The sequence below is a fragment of the Biomphalaria glabrata genome, chromosome 2, assembly GCF_947242115.1.
Source record: "Biomphalaria glabrata chromosome 2, xgBioGlab47.1, whole genome shotgun sequence".
In the NCBI taxonomy this organism is placed as follows: domain Eukaryota; kingdom Metazoa; phylum Mollusca; class Gastropoda; family Planorbidae; genus Biomphalaria; species Biomphalaria glabrata.
In genome coordinates, this window is record NC_074712.1 from 49,419,934 (window position 1) to 49,442,685 (window position 22,752).

The 22,752-nt window shown below is 35.0% G+C and overlaps 1 protein-coding gene across 3 annotated transcripts in view; it reads left to right on the forward strand.

Moving 5' to 3' along the window:
* The window catches only part of LOC106077240 (uncharacterized), a 107,775-nt gene that overhangs the window by 82,850 nt on the left and 2,173 nt on the right, over positions 1–22,752 (forward strand). For all 3 annotated transcript variants that reach the window (XM_056021082.1, XM_056021084.1, XM_056021083.1), the window contains 24 exons: positions 2,463–2,570; positions 3,117–3,411; positions 4,766–5,019; positions 5,875–6,102; positions 7,459–7,560; positions 8,294–8,409; positions 9,081–9,246; positions 9,666–9,815; positions 12,351–12,482; positions 12,669–12,839; positions 13,424–13,558; positions 13,723–13,908; positions 14,638–14,761; positions 14,876–14,991; positions 15,614–15,751; positions 16,269–16,440; positions 17,068–17,224; positions 17,542–17,731; positions 18,381–18,515; positions 18,853–19,041; positions 19,466–19,584; positions 20,393–20,633; positions 21,320–21,465; positions 22,138–22,324. In XM_056021082.1, coding sequence (XP_055877057.1) covers positions 2,463–2,570; positions 3,117–3,411; positions 4,766–5,019; positions 5,875–6,102; positions 7,459–7,560; positions 8,294–8,409; positions 9,081–9,246; positions 9,666–9,815; positions 12,351–12,482; positions 12,669–12,839; positions 13,424–13,558; positions 13,723–13,908; positions 14,638–14,761; positions 14,876–14,991; positions 15,614–15,751; positions 16,269–16,440; positions 17,068–17,224; positions 17,542–17,731; positions 18,381–18,515; positions 18,853–19,041; positions 19,466–19,584; positions 20,393–20,633; positions 21,320–21,465; positions 22,138–22,324 — 3,957 coding nt within the window. The remainder of the gene's footprint in view (positions 1–2,462; positions 2,571–3,116; positions 3,412–4,765; positions 5,020–5,874; positions 6,103–7,458; positions 7,561–8,293; positions 8,410–9,080; positions 9,247–9,665; positions 9,816–12,350; positions 12,483–12,668; positions 12,840–13,423; positions 13,559–13,722; positions 13,909–14,637; positions 14,762–14,875; positions 14,992–15,613; positions 15,752–16,268; positions 16,441–17,067; positions 17,225–17,541; positions 17,732–18,380; positions 18,516–18,852; positions 19,042–19,465; positions 19,585–20,392; positions 20,634–21,319; positions 21,466–22,137; positions 22,325–22,752) is intronic.

Consider the following 22,752-nt stretch of genomic DNA (forward strand, 5'->3'; position numbering starts at 1 on the left):
GTTTGGCGAATTTGCTGTCAAGCTGTTTCCATAAAATTGTAGATTCCCTGCCATTACTAGCAATGGGGTCTGGGGAGCGCTAGCGCGGGGCGAAGCCCCGCCGCCAAGCACTATTTCTGGTATTGAAAGCCAACAAAATGCATATTCTGAGGTATCTACAGTGCATTTTCCTGCTATTAAAAAGTTTTATTTTAAAAACCTAATGTGCTATTCTTAATGACTTAGACCCTACCGCGCCGTTCGGAGCATTTGACGTCAAGCTGTTTCCATAAAAATCTGTCACTGGTAATGTCTAAAGCCTCTTCCCACCTGCCATGAGGACCTCAATGAATGAATGGCGTCAAGTTGTACTAGGATACCATTGCAACTCTTCTTATGCGTAATCCATTTTGTAGGAGAACATGTCCCGCAAACCTCATGCGTCGCTCTCTCACAATCTTACTAAAGGGTCGACTCCCAGTTCGGCATAGGATTTCCTTGATTTAAACCCGATCTCTATAACTGACTCCTAAAATCTGTCTTAGCCATCTTTGTTGAGCCACACTTAGTGTTTTTCAATTTCGGCAGATCACTATTCACTGCAGTTTATTAAGGGAGCCCTGCCACTGATAAAAATGTGTAACCACTCTTGAATACGCTCTTGGAATTAAGTGACTGTAGTTTGCTTTAGATTTTATATCCAAAAGAGAAGTTTTATCGTCAAAATCATCTGTTGGGGGTTTTCCACCTCAAAATGCTCTGTAGGGGGATCTTAAACTCAAAACCATCTGGAGGGGTTTTAAACTTTAAACAAACGCCATCTGTAGAAGAGGGGTTTAAACTCAAAACCCCCGATTGGATTGGCTACGCTCAAATAATTTTAGTGTGTAATTTGCTTTTTTTTTATATTGAAGAGGTATTTTTAGCATTAAACCCCTCTGAATGGGGGTTTAAACTCAAAACCCCTTTTGGCAACGCTCATAGCATTTTGAGTGCGTAATTTGCTTTTTTTCTTACACTGAAGATGTATTTTTTAGCCTCAAACTCCCCTGGCGGGGGGTTTAAACTCAAAACCCCTTTGGCTGCGTTCATAGATTTTAGTGTGAGTAATTTGCTTTTATTTATATTGAAGAGGTACTTTTTAGCTTCAAACTCCACTGGAGGGGAGTTTAATCTCAAAACCCCTTTGACTACACACAAAACATTTTGAGTGTATAATTTGCTTTGTTTTTATTATTAAAGAGGTATTTTTTACCTTCAAACCCCGCTGAAGTGGGGTTTAAACTAAAAACTAAGTCAAAACCCATTTAGCTACGCTCATAACATTTTGAGTGCGTAATTAACTTTTTTTTATATTGAAGAGGGGGTTTATCGTAAATTTTGGAGGGGGTTTTAAAATCAAAATCTCCAATAACTGTGCTCTTGGAATTAGGAGATTTTCGTTTGCATTTTTGTTTTGTTTTGTTTTATAGAAGAGGGGGGGGGGTTAACTGCAAAAACCCCAAGTAGGGGGTTTAAAACTCAAAACCCCTAGTAGGGGGTTTTAAACTCAAAACCCCTGGTAGGGGTTTTTAAACTCGAACCCCCCTGGTAGGGGGTTTTAAACTCAAAACCCCCTGGTAAGGGGTTTTAAACTCAAAACCCCATTGGTTCACAACACGTGCAAAACATCGCATTCATAACAAGGGGATATAACAATCATACCAAAATATCAAACTAACATTTATTCTCGCCATACCTCTCCCTGACAACAGCAAAAAGAGACATTAAATCCACTTTTACAGTAAACAGATTGGACTGCGGTATTAGAATAGACAAATCCTCAACTGGATCTGCAGAGTCACACATGTGCGCGTGTGTCTCGAGGGGGAGGGCGTTATAGAGCAGGTTGTTTCAATTCAAGTCAAAAGTCCTGTCAGAAAACAATACGATGCGTAGGATTAAAAAAAAACAGCAGGGGGTTGCAGAGAGAGAGAGAGAGAGAGAGGGAAAGATAGGTAGCCGTCTCATTTCATCGTAACCGCTACAAAAATTCACGGGCAAAGATTAGGAGATTGTTAAAACGTGTTTCCCGTTTATTGAAAGTTGCAAAAAGGTGGGGATGTTCGGCCATAATAAACCAATAAATCCTGGGAACAAATCACTGGGCAGGTGTGTAACGTTAGTTTTATTATATATTAAAATTACTGTCATTCGTCTTTTGCAACCCTTTTTTTTTGTTTTTTCTTTTCCTTTCGTCTATTGACGACCAATCTGTTAAACTCCTCATTCAGTTAACGATAAAGATCCACCTATAGATATCCTTTTATCTACTTGTATGTCTGTCATTTTGTATTTCCTTTCGTATCTTTTCTGTTCTCTCTTTTTGATGAAATCGCATGTCTGTAATGTTATACTGAATACCTTCTAAAACACACCTATTGTAAAGAAATTAGTTTTTGGCGAGGCATTAATTCTGACTTACATTGTTAACCACTGTCCAGGTCTCACAGTCCACCAACTATCCAATAAGATATTCTGAAGCTGGTGAGAGTATCTCCTCAACTACCAACTTTGTCACCTTCAATATTTACAATGGTAACTCCTCTAAGGTATGTTATATGTACATCTAGGTCTTTACGTGACATGTACTCCTGTTTCCTGTCTTATGTTACATCAGGTGGAAATAATCCATTGATGATTATTATTTCCTAATATTTCTCTTCTAATATGAATTATAACCAAAAAAGAAGAAGAAGAATTTCTCCATTTAGTTATACATTTTTAAAAAATATTCATAGCTGTACAGTGTCTTGCTTTTTGTTAGAGATTGTGAGTTTCAGTATTAAGAGTTAGCCTTGTTCTAACATAGTTTTTTAGCGTAGACCATCATTGTTTTGTTTATGTATTTTTGTGTGTGTCTCTGCCACTATGCCTCTATTTAAACACACTGAAGAACCACGGTGTAAAATATATATCCCTTGAGTTTTATACCTTCAAACCCAGTTCAATGAAAGGCCAGATGTGACATTTGTGTTCAATTAACTTGTATCACTGTGTAACAACCAGTAAGTATATCTATCTAAAGTATAACATATTTACATTGTATGTTTTGATCATTGAAGGTATCCAGCAATGCTGTTTCTTTTACTTTGCAGATGTCTGTATCCAACCTTACTGAACCTATCAAAGTCACACTACCACACGACTCCAAGATGGCAGTGCCCCAGTACCTGACAGTCAAGCCAATGATCCCTGCATGGACTACTTTGATGAATCTGGACATTCAAATCAACAGGTCATACTCCTCGCTGCATCTTGACTTTGATGGCATTAAAGACAGGCAGTTTCTCCTAGTAGTTAAGAAAGGCAATCTGAGTAGTATAGGGAACGAGACAGAGGCGGACATGTGTGACTTTGTCTACCTAATGCCACAAAACTTAAGTCTCGAAGGTAAGTTCATTAAAAAAATGTTTGTAAATTTTTTTTTACATGTTTCATATGTTTCTTCAGAGTTGAAGACAATTTACTTCCGAGTCAAACCTCCTACAGGATGATGGGGGATGGGAGCAGGCAGGGTATGAACCTGGGACTACCGATAAGTCTGAATGACATTTCAGTGTGCAAACTACACATGCATATGCATATAGTGAGCTATGTTTAGAGCACTTATACAATGGATGGAAAGAAAGAGTATTGTAAATGTGTACCAATCTACGTCTTAGGAGAAGATCTCTACCTCTTAAAAGATCTCAAGAGGCTAAAGAGGGAAAATGAATAGTCACAATGGATGAAAATGAAACATCGGACCAGTGTATTTCTTTGCTCCTTATCATTGCTTGAAATTTATTTGATAAATCCAGAAAAATTGATAGACTTAGTTCAGACATCAATCCTGGAACCCTTCTTACTAATACCTATGGGTGTTATGGAGTGTGTGTGTGTTTGTTTGTTTGGTGATGGTGAGAAGACGTTAGCTATAAGTAGATGGCTATGCAGTGTGTGTGTTTGGTGATGGTGAAAAGACGTTAGCTATAAGTAGATGGCTATGCAGTGTGTGTGTTTGGTGATGGTGAGAAGACGTTAGCTATAAGTAGATGGCTATGCAGTGTGTGTGTTTGGTGATGGTGAGAAGACGTTAGCTATAAGTAGATGGCTATGCAGTGTGTGTGTTTGGTGATGGTGAGAAGACGTTAGCTATAAGTAGATGGCTATGGAGTGTGAATGATGCCAGATATGTGGCACTGTTTCTCCTAAGCTGTCTGAGGTATGCCAGACGACTTCAGGATGTCAGAGTGTAAAGAGTCAGGAATGACGTGTTTTTATTGAGTTAAAACTGTTTGAAAACAAGTTTATTTATTTCATCTCAAGTTGAATTTGTCTATATTGTAATAAAAAGTTATATATAGTATTGTTCACAAAGAAGTTATTCAATTTTTAAAAATATTTATAAGTTAAAATATAATACGCCTACAGCGGTTTAGTTGTCTACCAGCAGTTTTGTGCTACAAGTTAACGACCATCAACAACAATGGGTCTATTCTATAGCTTTGTGACTTGAAAGCAAAAATTACTGGAAGCAATAGCAAGTTTAGAAAGAACTACCTTCCAATAAACAGTTAGAATATAAACGTATCAATTCGGCTGAAATGTTGCTTGCCATTTTAAACTAGAATATGGAGCTAGTAAGACAACTGTTGTTTTTACTACAATATTTTCATACAGAAAACAGGAAATTAATATAACATTGTCTAAAAGCCACTTAGTTTTAGTAATTTTTGCATAGGCATATTTATTTTCATTGCAGAAACCAATGCTGATAAATACAGACTTCAAATTAGTGACTTAGATATTGGCAATTTCACTGGTCATCTTTACGTTGGCATAAGAGAGCTAAATGTTACAGAATTCAACATGGACATCAGCAGTGGTTGTGCCTCATTGCCAAGATATGAGAATGGATCTGACTATTTCCGAGGCGAATTCAAACTTAGACAATATGTGACTCAGTGCTTGGCTATATCAGATGATGCTTCTGATTGGTCGACAGAGGGTTGCTGGGTAATGACCATAATTATTAAAAGTAAAACGTTATATAGATCTAGATTTAGATGCAAATGTGTTTAGATGTCAAGCTAATTACAGTTGAAATTACTTTCCACAAAACATTCTGTTCTCTAGCGGTTTTCAGTATAAGAAGAATCTCTCACATTTCATCATAGAGGATGTTATTTCTCTTTGCTAATGAAGCTAAATTGACTTGTCAAGTTTCAGACGTACCATCAGAAATGAAATTTATTATGTCCTAGCTGAAACCTCTTGCTGGATAGTATAGAATGGCATCAGGTAGACATCGCGACAACAGCCCAGATCGCGTATCACATAAACAGGAAACTTTTAAGAAGTCTAGCATGTTTCCCCCAGGCGATATGGTATAAATTTAATTTTTTAGGGAAAACATCTTTACTGTTGAATTCCATACATATGCCTACATTATAGATAGTGCATTATACATGTTTTTATATCTAAAATATCATGTATATATTTCAAGTGGATACTTCAAATTAGTAACTTTGACTTGATCGTATTGCAACATTGGGCATTTATAGACTTACTCAGGAGTAGGATTACAATAGTGCACATGTGTTTGACAAAATGAATTAGAGTGGTATTTTTATTTTGTTGTGGGAAGGTGTCAAGAAATGTATTTAGCAGTATAGCCTTGCTTCAGCTGTCCTCACAGGTTTAAGACTAAGCAGGGCTGGACTTAGATATACAGAGGCCCTAGGTGGCTGTCTAGTTTGTCTTTGCCTAAGGCCGGCCCTGGGCTAAGTGTGTTGATCAGGTCATAAAAGAGACCTGTGGAAATGTTTTGTTCAATGATTCAGGCAGATATATTTTTGGTATCTTGGTCAGGTGGGTAAGGAGACTAACGTCATCCAGACTGTCTGCTACTGCACTCACTTGACCACCTTCGCAGGGGGCTGGGTGGTGGTGCCCAATACCATCGATTGGGACTATGTGTTCTCCCACGCAGACTTTCTCAGCAACCCCACCATCTACATTACCGTCATCATCACTGCTGTCATCTACATTGTGGCTGCAGTCTGGGCCAGGAGGAGAGATAGAAAGATTGTGGAAGAGGTAAGATTTCATTTGTAGTTGAAAGATATCATCCGGTCTCACTGTCTGAAACTTTAAGTAGGTAATCATGATCATTAAACTAATTCCTAAAACTTTAAGTTAGTAATCATCCTCATGAAACTAATTCCCAAAACTTTAAGTTAGTAATCATGATCATTAAAGTAATTCCCAAAACTTTAAGTTGGTAATCATGATCATTAAACTAGTTTTCCAACACTCTTCTATTTGAAAATCAATAACATTAAATCAATGTCTGAAACTTATAATTGAGGAATATTGTTTTAGTTCTCTGAAGTTATCATTTATGTTGCTAGAAATAATATAAAAATTTACAATATGTTTATTATTGTAATATTAAGTGTGCTTGTCAAAATTCAATGTTATGTGACAAAATATGTTGACATATATTATTGCACTGTAAACATAATATGTGACTAGCCAACTGTATCACCATTTAATAGATCTAGTTGATGGTATATAGCAGTGTTTCTCTAACATTTGCTAGTGGACCCTCTTTTCCCAAATGAGAAGAATTTCATTCACTCCCCCTAGCTTGGAACCTTGTGGAATTATGTAGGGTCTCACATTGGGGTCCAGGAGAGCTTTTAAAAAGTAATGAAAAAGAAACCAACTGAAAGATAGGCCTATAATTTCAATAATTTCAACACAATTTTTCAGTTTTATTTTGTTTAAATATTTAATATATATTTAGAATGGGAATTTGTATATTAAATGTTCACTAAAGCTAGTCTATTTAGTCTTTTTTTTTTGGGGGGGGGGGGGGGGAATAGTATTTCAAGTGTATATTGAAAAAGGTTATTTCTTGAGATATTATTGGGTAGGCAGCAGATTCCCCTTTCCAAAATCAAGGAGATTTGCTGTAGTGCTGTAAGCTCATTCAGTGGGGTTCAGATCTAAAAAATAACTTTTTCTCATAGTAAGAAAAGTGAATGTAAAAAACATTAAAATTTTCCTTTTTATAAAAGATATTTTGTTGATATTCTTGCAAAGACGGTATACATCTTAGAGGAGGAAATGACTTTTAAAATATGTAAATCTATTAAATATTGGTAATAATATTTTCGGTTTAGTTGGTTAAAAATAAAACATTGATAACAACAACATTGAATAAAAATACAACTATCTTTTTCGCCCCTTGAAAAGGAAATTAACTAGCTCAATCCCATTCCTTTTGTCTATCATGATGCAGTTTTTAATTATATGAGAAAAAAATGTTTTACAGCCACATTCATGACTGTGTGATTTTAATACTTCTCTTTGTCTTTTGTCATGTGTAGGCAAAAGTATGAAATTATTTTCATAAGCCCCTTTAAAATTATGTTCAAACTCTTACAGCTTGGATTAGCTCCCTTGGCAGACAACGACTTGAGAGACAAATATTTCTATGAGATCATGGTATCTACAGGCATGAGAAGAAACGCAGGCACTGACTCGCAGGTAACCTGATACATTTGCTTGTTAGTACTCAATGTTGGGCTTTTTTTCTCTGTAGGTTTGCTGATTAGTTATTTAAATAACAAAATGCAAAAGAACAAATAATAGTACATTGGGCTCTATATTTTGATGTTGACAAAAAAATCTTAGATTGTTCAGTAAGTTATTGTGATGTAGACATTATTCTCCTAGTTTCTCTATTCAAGTAATCTAACCAAGTTAGAGTTACTGCCATTAGGTTTCTTTAAGATCGAATTCTATGGCACTAAGCTGATTTAGCAATAGATTCATATAGATTAATGAAATATGTGTTGCTGTTAGTTTTTTTTAAAGAGTTCTATGGCACTAAGCTGATTTAGTAATAGATTCATATAGATTAATGAAATGTGTGTAGTTGTCTTTTTCTTTCTTCTTCTTCATTCTCATTGTTATGTTGGAGTGTTCAGATGACTAGACCACTATATGAGATGAACTGCGCAGTTGTTTCCAAATCAGGGAGCTCTCCATATAGCTTTCTTTCTATTGGGGTGTTTTGGGGCCAGTGTCTTGTGCGGGCCTCTTGGTAAAGAGAGCAGTTTTGGAGGACATGGTCAGCATTCTCTGGTGACACTCCACATGGGCAGATTTCACTGGTTCCAATTTTGAGCTTCTGGTACATATGTTGTCTCATGTGTAGTTGTTATTTGAAACATCTAATTTTAAAATGCATAAACATCCTATGATATCTTTAAAATAGGTTTGCTTCATTTTGTCTGGTGAGGATGATGAGACTGATGTGAGGGCATTTACTGATTCCAAAAGAAAGATATTCAGAAGAGGTCAAATTGATGGTTTCTTGATGGCAGTACCAAGGTAGAAAAAGTCATACACATAACTTTAGTTTTGTATTCTTATAAAGGGTAGATACTTGGCATGTCCTTTTAAAACAATTTGTTTTACCAGAAATGTTTACACTCTGGCCTGTTATTTTATATCATGTTGTAATGAAATAATTCTGCTCAAGTGACTATAAAAGAGATGAAGAACTCCATGAAAAAATGAACATAGCCCTAAGTGTCATCCAATCAAAAGTTTTAGTTTTTCAAAATTAGAGTTAGCATGAGAGGAAGGAAAGCATTAACTAAAAGAGAAAGAAAATTCTCAAAAATCTACCTCCTTACACTCTAGAGTTAAACCAATGAAAATTTGTTTAATAACTATGTAAAAATTTAAACCTAAGGATTTGATTAATGATAATATTTTTCATACAGAATACATAAGATTTGAAACAGTTTTTTTGTTGTATGTACTTAACATAATTTTTGTAAAGAGACAATGTTCTAATTAAAAAGAACAAAAGAAAGGAAAGAGCTGTGCCACTGATTGTTGTAACTATGAAAACTAAACACATTAATAAAAGATTGCATGCAATGCCTTGAACCAACTATTGTACATGTGTGTTGGTGACAAGATCACTACTTTTGAGTCATATAGGCTACTTGCTATGGTGATAACTAGAAATGCCTAATTAACAAAAATTTCAGGCCTCTGGGATTTATCAATTTTATGAGAATCTGGCATGACAACTCTGGACGTGGCAAGTTTGCCTCCTGGTACTTAAACTATGTCATCATTCGTGATGTACAGACAGACGTAAAGCAGGTGTTCATAGCCAACAGGTGGTTTGCTGTGGAGGAGGATGATGGCCAGGTAACCCTGTATTTTTCTAATAGTATTATATGCAAATGGAGATGCACAGTTTATTACTAAAAAAAAGAGATTGTTTTGACCATTAAACTCACAAACCTGGCAAAATACAGATCTCTTGTGGTTCATGATTTATGTCATTTTATTTTATTCAGGAGCTTTTTCAACATTCAAATGAATATTTAGTAAAATATTCTATCTCTTTTATGTTTTTATCTTTTGACTTTTCACACTTTTTTTATGACTTAAAAGTAAACAGATCATCATGCTGATATGAGGAAAAGAAGGGGGCATCCATTGGTAACTAATAGTGACAAATTTAAAGGGCTCAATCTTCACTCTTCATGATCTGATCATTGTTTTAAACCACCTAAGGAAACATTTGTTGCCTTCACTTTAAAAGCTATATTACTCCTTCACAGATTGACCGAGTCATACCTGTAGCTGGACGTGAGCAGATGGCTGACTTTGGCTATCAGTTTGGAGAAAGAACAAGGAAAAACCTAGTTGATGGTCACTTGTGGTTCTCTGTGGTAGCCAGACCACCACAATCAAGATTTACATGTCTTCAGGTAGACAGAGTAGAGCTCAGGCAGTCAGCTATTTAAAACAATCTAACTATTCCTGAAAATCCAACTTATTAAAAAAGAAAATTAAAAAGCTTCTTTTTTGTTAAAATGAATTTTAGCTAGTGAAATTACACATTCAAATATATAGTGAGGAATACAGAATGAGAGAAATCAATGGGGAAAAAATGAGAATGAAAACAATACTAAAAGTAAATGAAAGCAAACAGAGAGAGAGAGCAAGATGAAAAATTGTGTTGATTTTAAATGAATGAAAAAGCATATCGAACTATTCATTGGATTTTTTTGTATAGCCTATATATTGCTTTAAAAAATATAACCCCAAAGCTACATAAAAATGAAAATTATTTAACCTGTTCACATAGAATAAAACAATGACACTGTGACAGGTTGGGGAAAGTGACGTGTGATTGGCGCGTTTAATGTCTAGGGGATGGTTATTTTTAAAGCTATCACACACCAAATCGTCAGCATATAAATTGGGAGCAGGCACGCAACGAGACAAGCAATGAAAGATAGATACAAAGTTAAAAATGAAGAATATTTATTTACATAAATATTTACATAAAAGAATAAAAGGGGAGATTTTGCATCTATCTCTAAGCAATAATGGATTTAATCATCACTCTTGCACTTAATAAGAGAGTATGTCACTTTGTCTTCTGAACTTAGCTGGTTGTCCTGTTGATGTCGCAGCTGGCTGTGTCCTGGGTTGAGGTTCTGCAGCTGGAGGTGGCGCGCTTGCGGGTAGAGGGACGCCGGTGATTCAGTTCTTGTGGAGTCTCAATCCAAAGTTCTGATATTTGTAGTGGACACAGTAGGGCGGGTGGCCGGCTACTGTGGGCACAAGGTTACTGCGGGCAGAGCTGATCTGCCATGGTCTGCGTAGTGAGCAGGATATGTCCAGTGAGTTGCAGAGGGTTTGGCGTAGCTATGACGTCTCGCACAGATCTGAGTCTACAGGGACGTCGCACCTAATTAGTTGACAGGTGGGCTGTCGACTAGGCAGGCAAGGCCGATAGCGCCAAGTAGTAGAGTTGAGTAGGATCCTCATATGCGGGAGATGATACTCAATAGCAGATAGGCTGCTGACTAGGCAGACAGTGCCAAATAAATGGACAGGTAAATAGGCAAGTGCAGTGCTGAATAGCACTAAGCACACAAAGGCAGGTAAATAAGCAGATGATCGAAACAAATAGCAAATAGGCAGACACCTGAGGGAGGCTGCGGATAAATAAAGACAAGTTAGGACATGTCTCTCATGCATCTTATCGATGCCCTCGACTGAGGTGCATTCGTCAGATAGGTAAAATTGCTTTAGAGCACAATAGGGAGATGATGACAAATGGGATTTGGGAAATAGATGGCAGATAGTAGCAACATAGAAATGTACATAAAAGGGGAAATAATAATATAAAAATGTACATATAAGGGGAAATAATAATCTCAAATAATCAACACAAATTGGAAGAGAGAAAGGGCGGGGGGAATGGGCGGTGGTCAGCGACCATGACGGTTTGTTTACATACGACCGCCGGCCGAGAACAATGGAGCGTGCTTGAATGGAGAGGGTGTCCGTTCAAGGGGCGCAACTCCCGTCAGAGTAAAATGAGTAAAGGGTAGATAATTCACATATCTTCTCTTCTAAACGCAGTATCAGTGCGCTAGTAAAATTATCAAGGCGGACAGCCGAGATAAAGGAAACAAAATAAGATGTACAAATATATACATGGTTGCATCAACGATCAATTGAGCAACGCAGCATTAATAGATTAATGCAATACTTAAATACATACATAGGACATGTTTATGTTTTCTACTTACGACAGTGAGAAATACACAATGCACTAATCAAATATAAGTGAAGTAATAAAATACACATGATAATCTCCAGTAAGAAATATGCACTAAGTAATTAAGATGGAACTTGTGATTAAGTTCGGCTTACCACCAGGTATTCCTAGGAGTAAAAATGTATGAAGTAGTCCAGACTCGATTGACAGCGATAGAGAAATAAGGGGGTCTGATTTGATTTGGATTTACTTTATATAGGTCTGGAAAATGCGGGCGGAAACAGGAAATGTCCTAGGCTAAGAATTATCTTACACGTGAGTGAATTTGACTCGAGGTGGGAGTCGCACCTTGGAAAGGTCAATGGTTGGTCCGCGTGATGTCCTAGATCAAAGAGAGACGTGGGAGAAAGGGGGGGGGGGGAAGGTGACTTCAACTGCGCCTGTCAGACATCCAGCCGGTAAGATCAAAGAGACTGTGTTTATCTTTACCCCGGTCAAGGGAAGATAAATGAAAGGACGCCAAGGTGGCGGACCAAGTCTAGCTTGAAGAGGTAAAGGTGGGGCGGGTGAAGAGAGTGGGGAAAGGACGGGGAAACAACTAAAATAAAATAAATAAATAAGGATTAATGCTGTGATAAATTTGAGTGACTCTGACAGCAAGTTTTTGACTTGTCACAGACACATATAAATCTATTAAGTTGATGGTTATGTTTGACCTCAATTCCAGAGAGTCTCTTGCTGTTTGTGTTTGCTTTATGTCTCTATGTTGGCCAATGCAATGTTCTACAATACAACCTCCAATAAAGAGACAGCAACCAACTCCTTTAGTTTTGGACCATTCTCTGTTTCACCTGAACAGGTCAGTTGTTTGCTTATAACTTTGATTTAACCTATAGATATTCTAAATTATATCACTTTGGATATAACATTTTTTGACATATTCTAAATTAGGTTACTTTGGATATAATATGTCTTGAGATGATTATATTTTTTATCTTACATTTATTTGAACCCTATTTATATTTCATTCCATCATTTTTGCCAGATTTATATTGGAGTCGTCTGTAACTTGATTGTCTTTCCGGTCAACGTTTTGCTAATTTACATGTTTAGAAAGTCCAGGCCTCACCACAAGCGTCCGTCACGCATTGATCTTGCAATTAAAGAAGTGACTGAACAAAGCAAACATGCTTCAATCAATGACGTCAAACCTGAGGTACTTTTTTTTTTTCAAATTTTATCAGCATTTGTATTACAGATGTTGGAGAGAAGATTTATTTAATTGAAATAGTTGTCAAAATTATGTGCAATTAAATAGGCTTGTAGTTTTATACAACTGATTTCTATAGATGCTATTTCCAAATACAATTTAAACAATATCTGTTAAGTTAATCCTTGAATGTTCTTTGGGTCATTTTAGTTATTATTGTTATTATTATAACTGATTGTATTGTTCTACATCATTATGATACTGTTTTACCCTACGAGTATAGTTTTAATGAAGTTTATTTTGGTACAGGACATTGGCAACAAATAATTAATTTTTATCCTTGTCTATAAAGATCTTCAACTCTTTACATCTATTTTATATTAGTCTCTTAACCTTATTATTGTTATAGTCCCCATTCATTTCATATTACACTATATATTACATCATTTTCTTTTATTAAACCTTCATGTAAATGTCCATAGAAGTCTTGCAATTTTTTTGTCAGCATTTATTCAATGCTACATTTTTTTCTCTCTCAAGCATGATCTCTGACCCATAAATAACAATGTCCAATGTTCTATATTCTACAGGTCAGCAGTATATTTAGCGTCTCAAAGACACCTACGATTCCTAAGGATCCATACAGACCTAGCACTGCAGATACTCGCCCAGCCACAGGAATGTCCTTTGGTTCCACTAATTCCCTGACACCCAAATTTAAAAAGGTAATAAAGATTGGACCAAAGCACATGTGAAATAAAGGATATTTTTATTGTTATAGTAGCTTTCCTGAGGTCAAACCAATAAAATTATCTTATCTTAAATTATCTCATTATAGTTATACAATAAAACTTATAGACAATTATAAACTTCAATTTATATCCAACAGAAGAAGTTTGAATTTCCATGGTATTTTCAAATCATTGCCTGGATTCTGCTGTGGATTGTCACACTTGGATCTGTCTGTATGGTCATCTTCTATGGGATCTCCTTCAAGGATGACACTTGCAGGAAGTGGATTACTTCTTTGTTGATCTCCTTCTTCACTTCTGTCTTCATTACACAACCTCTAAAGGTCAGAGGTCACTTTAATTATTTTTTACAGTAAAGATTTACAATTGTACTTAATTAAAATAATTAGCATAGCAAAAATAATGATATACCAAGATAAATAGTGAAAATCTTTGTATTTGTTTAAAGATAAAAGCATTCCAACAGACTATGTAATTTCATTTATTTTCAAAGCAATTTGGTTCTCAAATATTCTTTTTATATGCAGTATTAATAGCTACAGCAACAAATAGTGGTAACATGTCATCTTATCTGTCCCTTGACTTTCATTGTAGGGCTGATTTGACAGATTGCATAACAAAATCCCTCCATTTTTCCCAGTCTGCAGTTGTTCTAAATAGAATATCAAGAAAGAGGCTGGTACATTTTATTACATTTAGACGATCCCATCTTTATGCTCTCTCCACATAGCAACTATTTTTCTACATAGCAACAAATCTTATTAGATATTTTAAAAAAGTAAAATAGTTTTTCATTTTGTTGAGTGAATTTTGCTTCAGCCCGTTTGCTACTGGATCACAGCCTGATTATGCTGTATACACACTGGACTGTCATTTGGTCTTCTTGTTAGTCCATGGTTCATACCCTGTCCATTGCCATCCACTGTCATCCTTTTGGGAGGTTTGGGATGTAGATTATCTTCAACTCTGGAGAAACATTCAGAGCATGTAAAACATTTTTTTTTCACTAACTAAATATTTTCTTTTGTTAACCACTTCCCTCATTATTGTAGGTATTTTTATTTGCTATGGTTCTGTCATTGATCTTCAAGAATCCAACTGATGATGAAGAAGATGAAGAAGAAGATGAGGAACTTCCTCAAGTGGACACTGAGAGTGAACTACTTCACAATGATGGTAACACTTTGAATTAAGTCTTTACAAAATCAGGAAACAGTTTTAAAATGTCTACATTTATTTTTATTTTTTTTTTGGTGTTGTTGGTAATTTTTATGTATTTTTTAATGTTAGTCCTGGCAGCTGCTAAACCCAAAAAGATTGGATATAAACCACCAGATCCCATTGTGATAGAGAAACTAAGAGCTCAGAGAATGAAAGAGATTCAGATGTGGGCAGTTATAAGAGAAGTAGGTCTAATGATTTTAAATATACTTTTTTAAAGAGTTAAGGTGTAGGTTTAAGGCATGTGGAAACACTTTTTATTTTATATTTGAATACTAGAAACATGTTTGATAGGTAGCTTTATATGAGAGGGAGATGCAGTGGCTTAATGGGAAAGCACTTGGCTTCTGAATCAGAGGGTCCCTGGTTTGAATCCAGGTAAAGACTGGGATTTTTAAATAGGGATCTTTGGGCATCTCTAAGTTCACCCAGCTCTAATGGGTACCTGACATTAGTTAGGGAAAAGTAAAGGAGGTTTATCATTGTGTTGGCCACATTACACCCTCGTTAACAGTGGGCCATAGAAACATATGACCTTTACATCATCACATCTGCCCTATAGATCACATGGTTTGAAAGGGGGAACTTTACTAACTTTTTAATATAAGAGTAAAAATAAATAAATAATTTTAAAAAATGTGATAATGTAAACATCAAGCTGAGAAAACTGCACTAATTAGTTGTATTCATCTCTCTTTATTTACTATATCATTAATATGTCCAATAACATGTATATTCTGATGCTGATTATGTCCTGTATAATCTACTTTCTCAGCTGATCATGTCCTATGACATCTATATTCCCAGGTGATCATGTACTCCTTTTTCTTGTGGATTCTGATGCTCATCTCCTATCGTCAACTTGGAGCCGGCAACTTCCTGTACAAGGACACCATGAAGCGAATCTTCATTGACACACTGGACACAGACATTAACTTCCTCACTGTGAGCTACTGTTAACTCACACTTTTATGAGTCTTGCCCAGAAAAACAATGATTCAAATTTGATGCATACAGACACTGAAAAAAAAAAGCTAGCAACATGAAAAACATCAACAACAACATCACACTTGACTTGAACAGCTCTGTTATATCTGTGTATTAATTAGTACACAATAATAATATTTTCCTGTGTGTTGGGGAGGGGGAGGGTGTTGACAAATTCTTTCATGACACTCCCTCCTCCAAAATTTTATGTTGTCCTACATTATTTTCTGCAATTACAGATATTAATTTTATGTTCTTCACCTATGTATAGAAGTGAATAACATCTACAACTTTAGATGGACTTCTTTACTTTTTTTAAACATAAAAGTTTTGAGGTGTTTATGCTTTTTAAGGTTAGGGGAACTAACCTAACCCTATGAAAAAAAAATTATACAGTGTAAATAATTTTTAACTTTCATTTATTATAAAAAAGATTTCTTTGAATTTCTGTAACTTTTCATTCTCTCTGCACCAGCTCAATAACAGAGATGATTTCTGGACATGGGCTAATTCTGGACTTCTGAGTGGACTACGAGCTGGACCTTACTATAATGATTACCCGCCATTAAAACTCAGAGCTTACATCAATGACAAGGTGTCAAGAATTCTGGGATATGCCACAATGAGACAGCTCAGAGTTAAGCCAGGTAAGAGAGAAAAAAGCTTGGTTCAGATTATCTACATTGAATTAGTGTCTGTGTTATGTCATTTAAAATGGTCAAAGAAGAGAAACTTGTTTAAAAATCTTGGATAAAAGAGGTCTTAATGTTGTTGTTTTTTATTTTAGATTGTGAATTTTTAAACAATGTATTAATAAAAAAAAATATTTTATTTTCTGTTAATATCATTACAAAATATCTACATAATTTACATAAATGTAATTTAATTTTTTTTTATTAATGAGACAATCATTTCAAAACAAAATTTTTACTTTTTTTCATAATACTTTTAAAAGAATTTATTAAAGCTGTAAAACTAATACAATAATTCCTTTTACTATGACACTGTTTTAAATATAAAATCATGAAATGTAATCTCATTTAACTTCTAAATTGTCTGCAACAGGGTTTTTATAGAGAGTCAATCGATGTCCTATTCACTTAACAATTAAACAAAATTATGTGATATTTGAAACTAATTAAGTTTTTTAGTTTGTCAGCAGTGTCTATAGCTTGTCTATAGTTTTCTATGGTTACATTTAGAAATTAAAAAAAAATTGATTGTTGAAAACAAAAAATATCTTTGTTCATGATCTCCATTTGAAATTGTTTCAGATCAATGTAAAGTTCCTGAACCCTTTGAGTCGGTGATTCCTGGCTGCAACATTATGTATAACATGTTGACTCAAGAGGAACGTGACTTTAATGTTGGCTGGCAGCCTATAGGAAATAGCAATGCCAGTGATGCAACAAGATCAGAATACACTTATTCGTAAGTCACTTCAGAGGCAGCCCTAGGGGGCGGGCAATAAAGAGAATCTTTGAATCTTTCGTCACTGTCAGCCCACCATACCAATATTCCTAGTCTTTATATGACACTCACTCAGGGTCCTGCTCACTGCTAAGGCTGCCTCTGGTCACTAGTCTTGTTGGCTGAATGCTAGAAACTTTTAAAATGTTGGCTTGCTAAAAATATATGTTCATCTTGAATGTCTTTGTTCTTGTTAAATATCTCTATTATTTATCAGATTAAATATCTATGTTGGTAAATAGCTGTTCTCTTGTTAAAAATCTGTGTTCATATATCAGATCAGCAGATAAGTTAAATGGTTACCCCTACTGGGGTGTACTCAGCCTGTACTCTGGGGGTGGCTATGTGGTGCCTCTGGAAGGTTCCAAGGATGACTTGAGATTGCTGTTTGCTAAGCTGCAAAGTGAGCAGTGGATAGACAGATACACAAGGGCTGTTTTTATTGAATTCACAACTTACAATCCTCAAGTAAGAGCTCTTGTAATTAAATATCTTGCTGCATGCTTATTAGATCTTTACATTTCATTTTGATACTGCTTCATATTTTTTTCTGTCTTCTTACTAAATTTTCACATTACCATTTACTATTCATAATAATTTTTTTCTGTCTCATGTAAATCAGTAGACTAAATAAGTCATCTCTTTTAAAAAGCGACCATTTGGTTATTGTGAGGACCATTATCTGGCTTATAACAAGGGAAACTACCCCCTGTAATATATCTTTGAAATCTCCCTCACCTAGACCATTATCTCCCTCTCTAGAATACTTGTGTGGTCTATATGATCATTCTATTTAACATTATTCAAATACCCAGTCTAAGGGTAATCAATTTGATGACTCCACTTACATGTAAATACATTTTTCAAAATTGAATTAAACTTTAAAAACGTGTAAAATGGATGGGCCTGCCATTGAAAAAGGTTCTATCCAAAGCAAATGACAGAGATGAATAGAGAACAATGGTTGACAAATCTTGGGTGGTGCCCCAATGGTCCAACAGACTAAGGGATAGGTGAAGGTAACGTGTAAAAAATACAGGAATTACTTTTTTTTTTCAGCAATATTAATTTGTATTTTATTTGGAGAAATATACCATGAGTTTATATGATTCCACAGGTAAACCTTTTCTCTGTGAACACAATTCTAGCAGAGTTTGACCAAACTGGTGGCCTAGTGCCTTCCTACAGGTTTGAACCTGCTATGCTGTTGCCCTACATGACATCTGCTATGCTGTTCCAATTAGTCTGTGAGGTAAGGTGATGACTTAAATGTCCTAAACCTCAAATCAAGGTTTGGAAGATACAAAACCTTTTTTTCTCACAAATGTCAAGCATTTCCCCCTTTACCTCCCGCCTCCTCCCAAAACATATATCACATCAAGGGAGAATACCAAAAGCTCTCAATAGTTTACATAATTTTAAAGTTAGTTCCCTTAAAAATTAAAGCATAAACATTCTTGACAAAATATTTTTTCTCATAATACTTATACTTCTATATTTCTCATAATACTTATATTTTTTAAATTTCTCATAACACTTATATATCTTATATTTCTCATAACACTTATACTTCTTGTATTTCTCCTAAGGCTGTCTACATGCTCTTCACTTTGTTCTTTATTGTACGGGAACTCAGAAACTTGTTCAAAGCCAAGATGGCCTACTTCCTCAGCTTCTGGAACCTTGTAGAGTTGGGCATCATTGCCATGAGCCTTGCTGCTATTGTCATTTACTTCTACAGGCTGATCATGACCAATGGTTTAACTGAACAATTTAAGGTAAACTAGTAAATGCATAGGCAACAAACATGGGCACATTTCTAAAACAAAAATCTAACATTTCTAAAACAAAAATCTAAGAGCCAACCTACTCAAACCCCAAAAGCAATTTACTTTTGCAAAGACCTAACTCCTGTGCAATCTTCAAGAACTTAAGAAGTGAGCTATTGCTTATCTTTAGACAGCTTTTGAGGATCTTAAGTTTACAGCATGGAGGGAGCAGAGATTGTATTTTAAATCTGGTTGTTCTAGCACAGACCACTAATAATTATAAAAACATAGCTTTTAAATGCTTGCATTTTATTACATAATTTTTCCCCCACCATGATTTTAAAGATCTTTTTATCTTCTGAATTGAGAATAGGATAAAGACAATGTATTATTCAATCATTCAATCTTATGTTTCTTCTCATTCTGTCATTAGGAAACCAAGGGCAATGGCTATGTGAAATTTCAATATGTGGGCTATTGGAATGAAATGTTTTCTTATATGATTGGCTTCTTGATCTTTCTGGCAACACTCAAGTTCCTGAAATTGTTAAGGTAATCTGTTATCTTGCTGTGTGAATGGCGTAATAGTCTTTTCAACCTTAACATGATTGAGAAAGTTTCAAAAGTATATATTATGACATAAATTTTACCTAATTCTAAACTCTAAATTAAAAAAAAAACAACGGATTTGCACATTTCTATCAAACTAGATATTTTCTGATCCTTTCTGTCAAAGAAAGATTTCAAGTCTTTTATTTCCATATCAGCCAGCAGGGTTTTTGAAGGTCATTCTTTCCTTCCCTGAGTACGGTACATTAGAGCTTTGTGCAACATGCACTAACACAAGAGGTAATCTAGCACTGGTTTACAGACAGACTCAGAAATCTAAAAGTTTAGTCAGTGTGCATCTGAGAAACAAAGGTTACATGTACTAGCTGGGTCAGAAGCTAATTATCTTGTTCTTGTTTGTGCCCTGCAATCCCATTTTGACTTCTGTTCTCAGTTATCTTTATACATTTGTGTCTCAATTATTTCAAGACTTTTCTAACTACTGGTTTAGTTCATGGGCCAATTCACCAAGTTGAATGAAATCAAAGCTACTTATTGATTTAGTGTTCATAATTTGAAGAAAATGCATAGCTTGAGTACTAAGTATTCATTACTTTAAACACTACACACAAAGTCCTAAGAAACAGTCACCTAATTAAAGTTAACTAATAAAGAAAATACTTCTTGTCTGTCCACTGATTTGATAAGAAGTTAATAAGATCTCAATTTTGTCAATCTTTTACCCCCAGATTTAATAAAAAGATATCCATGCTCTCAGCTACTCTCAATTTTGTCAATCTTTTACCCCCAGATTTAATAAAAAGATATCCATGCTCTCAGCTACTCTGGAGAACAGTGCACGGAGTCTACTTCACTTTGGTCTGATATTCACCATTGTCTTCATGGCTTTCTCCCAGCTGTTCTATGTGACCTACATGTGTATAGAGGTCAACTATGCCTCTTTCCTTTCCACCCTCATTTCTGGAGTTCTTATGATGATGGGTAACTTTGACATCCATACTATGGTAATGCAAGTACCAATACTTACACAGGTAACTCTTTTTAATTCGATTTCTTAGTGTAGGATTTTTATTTTAAATGAATTTGAATTTAATGAATTTTCATTTGTAAAATATTTGGTGTTCTATGTCAGATAAGTATGCTGCATGTATGTGCAGTTTTGTTTGGGAATTAGCAGATTAAAAAAAAATGGTGGTTTGTTCTTTGACATTTTTGTTTGAGAGAATTTCGTTTTTGCTTTCCTTTTTTCCTTTTATACTTTTTGTGAGATTTCCTTTTAGCCTTGTGTTTCTTTTTTTTTTTTATAAAATGTGTTTGTTTTTATGTTTTTTTAATACCTAAGAACTATTAATGAAAATAAATCATTAACAAACTTATTTCATTGTCTACTGACCCCGTAAATGGGTTTTCTAGATCATTTTTCTATCTCTTTGGGTTTTCTAGATCATTGTTCTAGCTATTTGGGTTTTCTAGATCATTGTTCTATCTATTTGGGTTTTCTAGATCATTGTTCTAGCTATTTGGGTTTTCTAGATCATTGTTCTAGCTATTTGGGTTTTCTAGATCATTGTTCTAGCTATTTGGGTTTTCTAGATCATTGTTCTAGCTATTAAGGTTGGTTTTCTAAATCATTTTTCTATCTATTTGGGTTTTCTAGATCATTGTTCTAGCTATTAGGGTTTTCTAAATCATTTTTCTATCTATTTGGGTTTTCTAGATCATTGTTCTGGCCTACGTCATCACAGTCAGTTTTATCATCATCAACATGTTTGTGTCAATCTTGAATGAGACATTTGCTGCTGTCCGGGAGGATGTTAAGAAACAAGGCAACGATTATGAGATAGTGGACTTTATGTTGCAAAGGTTTGTTTGTTTTAAGTGTTTCAGATGTTCCTTTGGACTTGAAGATTAGTTCATCTTAGCCCAGACCTCTCGCAGGATTATGGGAGGTGTTGGTGGTAAGTGCTGAAACCTAGGACCATCAAGACCATCAAATTACAGTTCAGAGCGCATACCACAAATCACGATGGGCTGTATCCATACCCAACAGAGTTCATCTTTTAACAAATCATTAACCATCAATGAACAAAACATGGTTGTCAATCATTATATTTATCTTATCAATCAATTCTATAAAAATGTAATATGCGGCGCCCTGTCCAAATAAATCTATCTTGGCAGTGAATTAAAATATTATTTTAAAGATAATGTTACAAACAATACATCATTCTTTTGATGCTACCTCTTTTCAACATAACTTCTTTTGCCAATTGTTAATCTTTTGACATATTTTTTGCCATTATCGATCTGGTTGCATATTTTGGGATAAATTATCTTTTGGCATTTACATTTTTGATTCAAAGCTGCTTTTGATATTATTTTAGCATCTTTAGACAATTTCAGTCTTATACGATACTTTATAAAAAACATTAAAGCTATAACACTTTGGACCAAACATTCTTTTTGTCATTGTTCTTTGAGTGTTATGCTTAATTTGTAAAATATATTTATATAGTAGTTTCATTCCTTCTCAAGATTTAAAAAATGGACTGGACTTGGTGGCAGCGAGTCTGAAGAATCACCTGCCAATGATCCACTAGGAATCCCAGATAATCCCAAGGCCATTAAAATGGATGGTACTTATTCTGAAGACAACATTGACAACTTCCCTGACCGCATTGAAAAACTTTTGAAGACCATCAGTTCAGTTTACAATGACAATGTAAGTAATATGTACATATATAACCATATAGTCATTACTAGGGTGCAACAATATATATAGGCTACATAACTAAAGTGGAATCACATATATACATGTTTAACTAAAAGTAACCATATATATACAAAAAAAAACTAGAGTGCAACTATATAAGACATCACTAGATTACAACCATATATAGATCCACAATGAACATGAATTTCTCTATCCGTCAACTTCAGGAAAAATGCAGATAACAAAGGATGCCTTTGTAGATTGCGTTCATCTGAGATTGACCTGACTTAGGCCTTTGATCTAGTCAGCTCTTTAAAATTGTATAGGTAATAGGCTGTCCACCCACACCTGCTAAATGTTATTGTCCTCTTTCACCAAAATATGATTGGTATTGTGCAGTTCAACGGCACCTGCTCTGTAAGTTTCTGTATAAACAG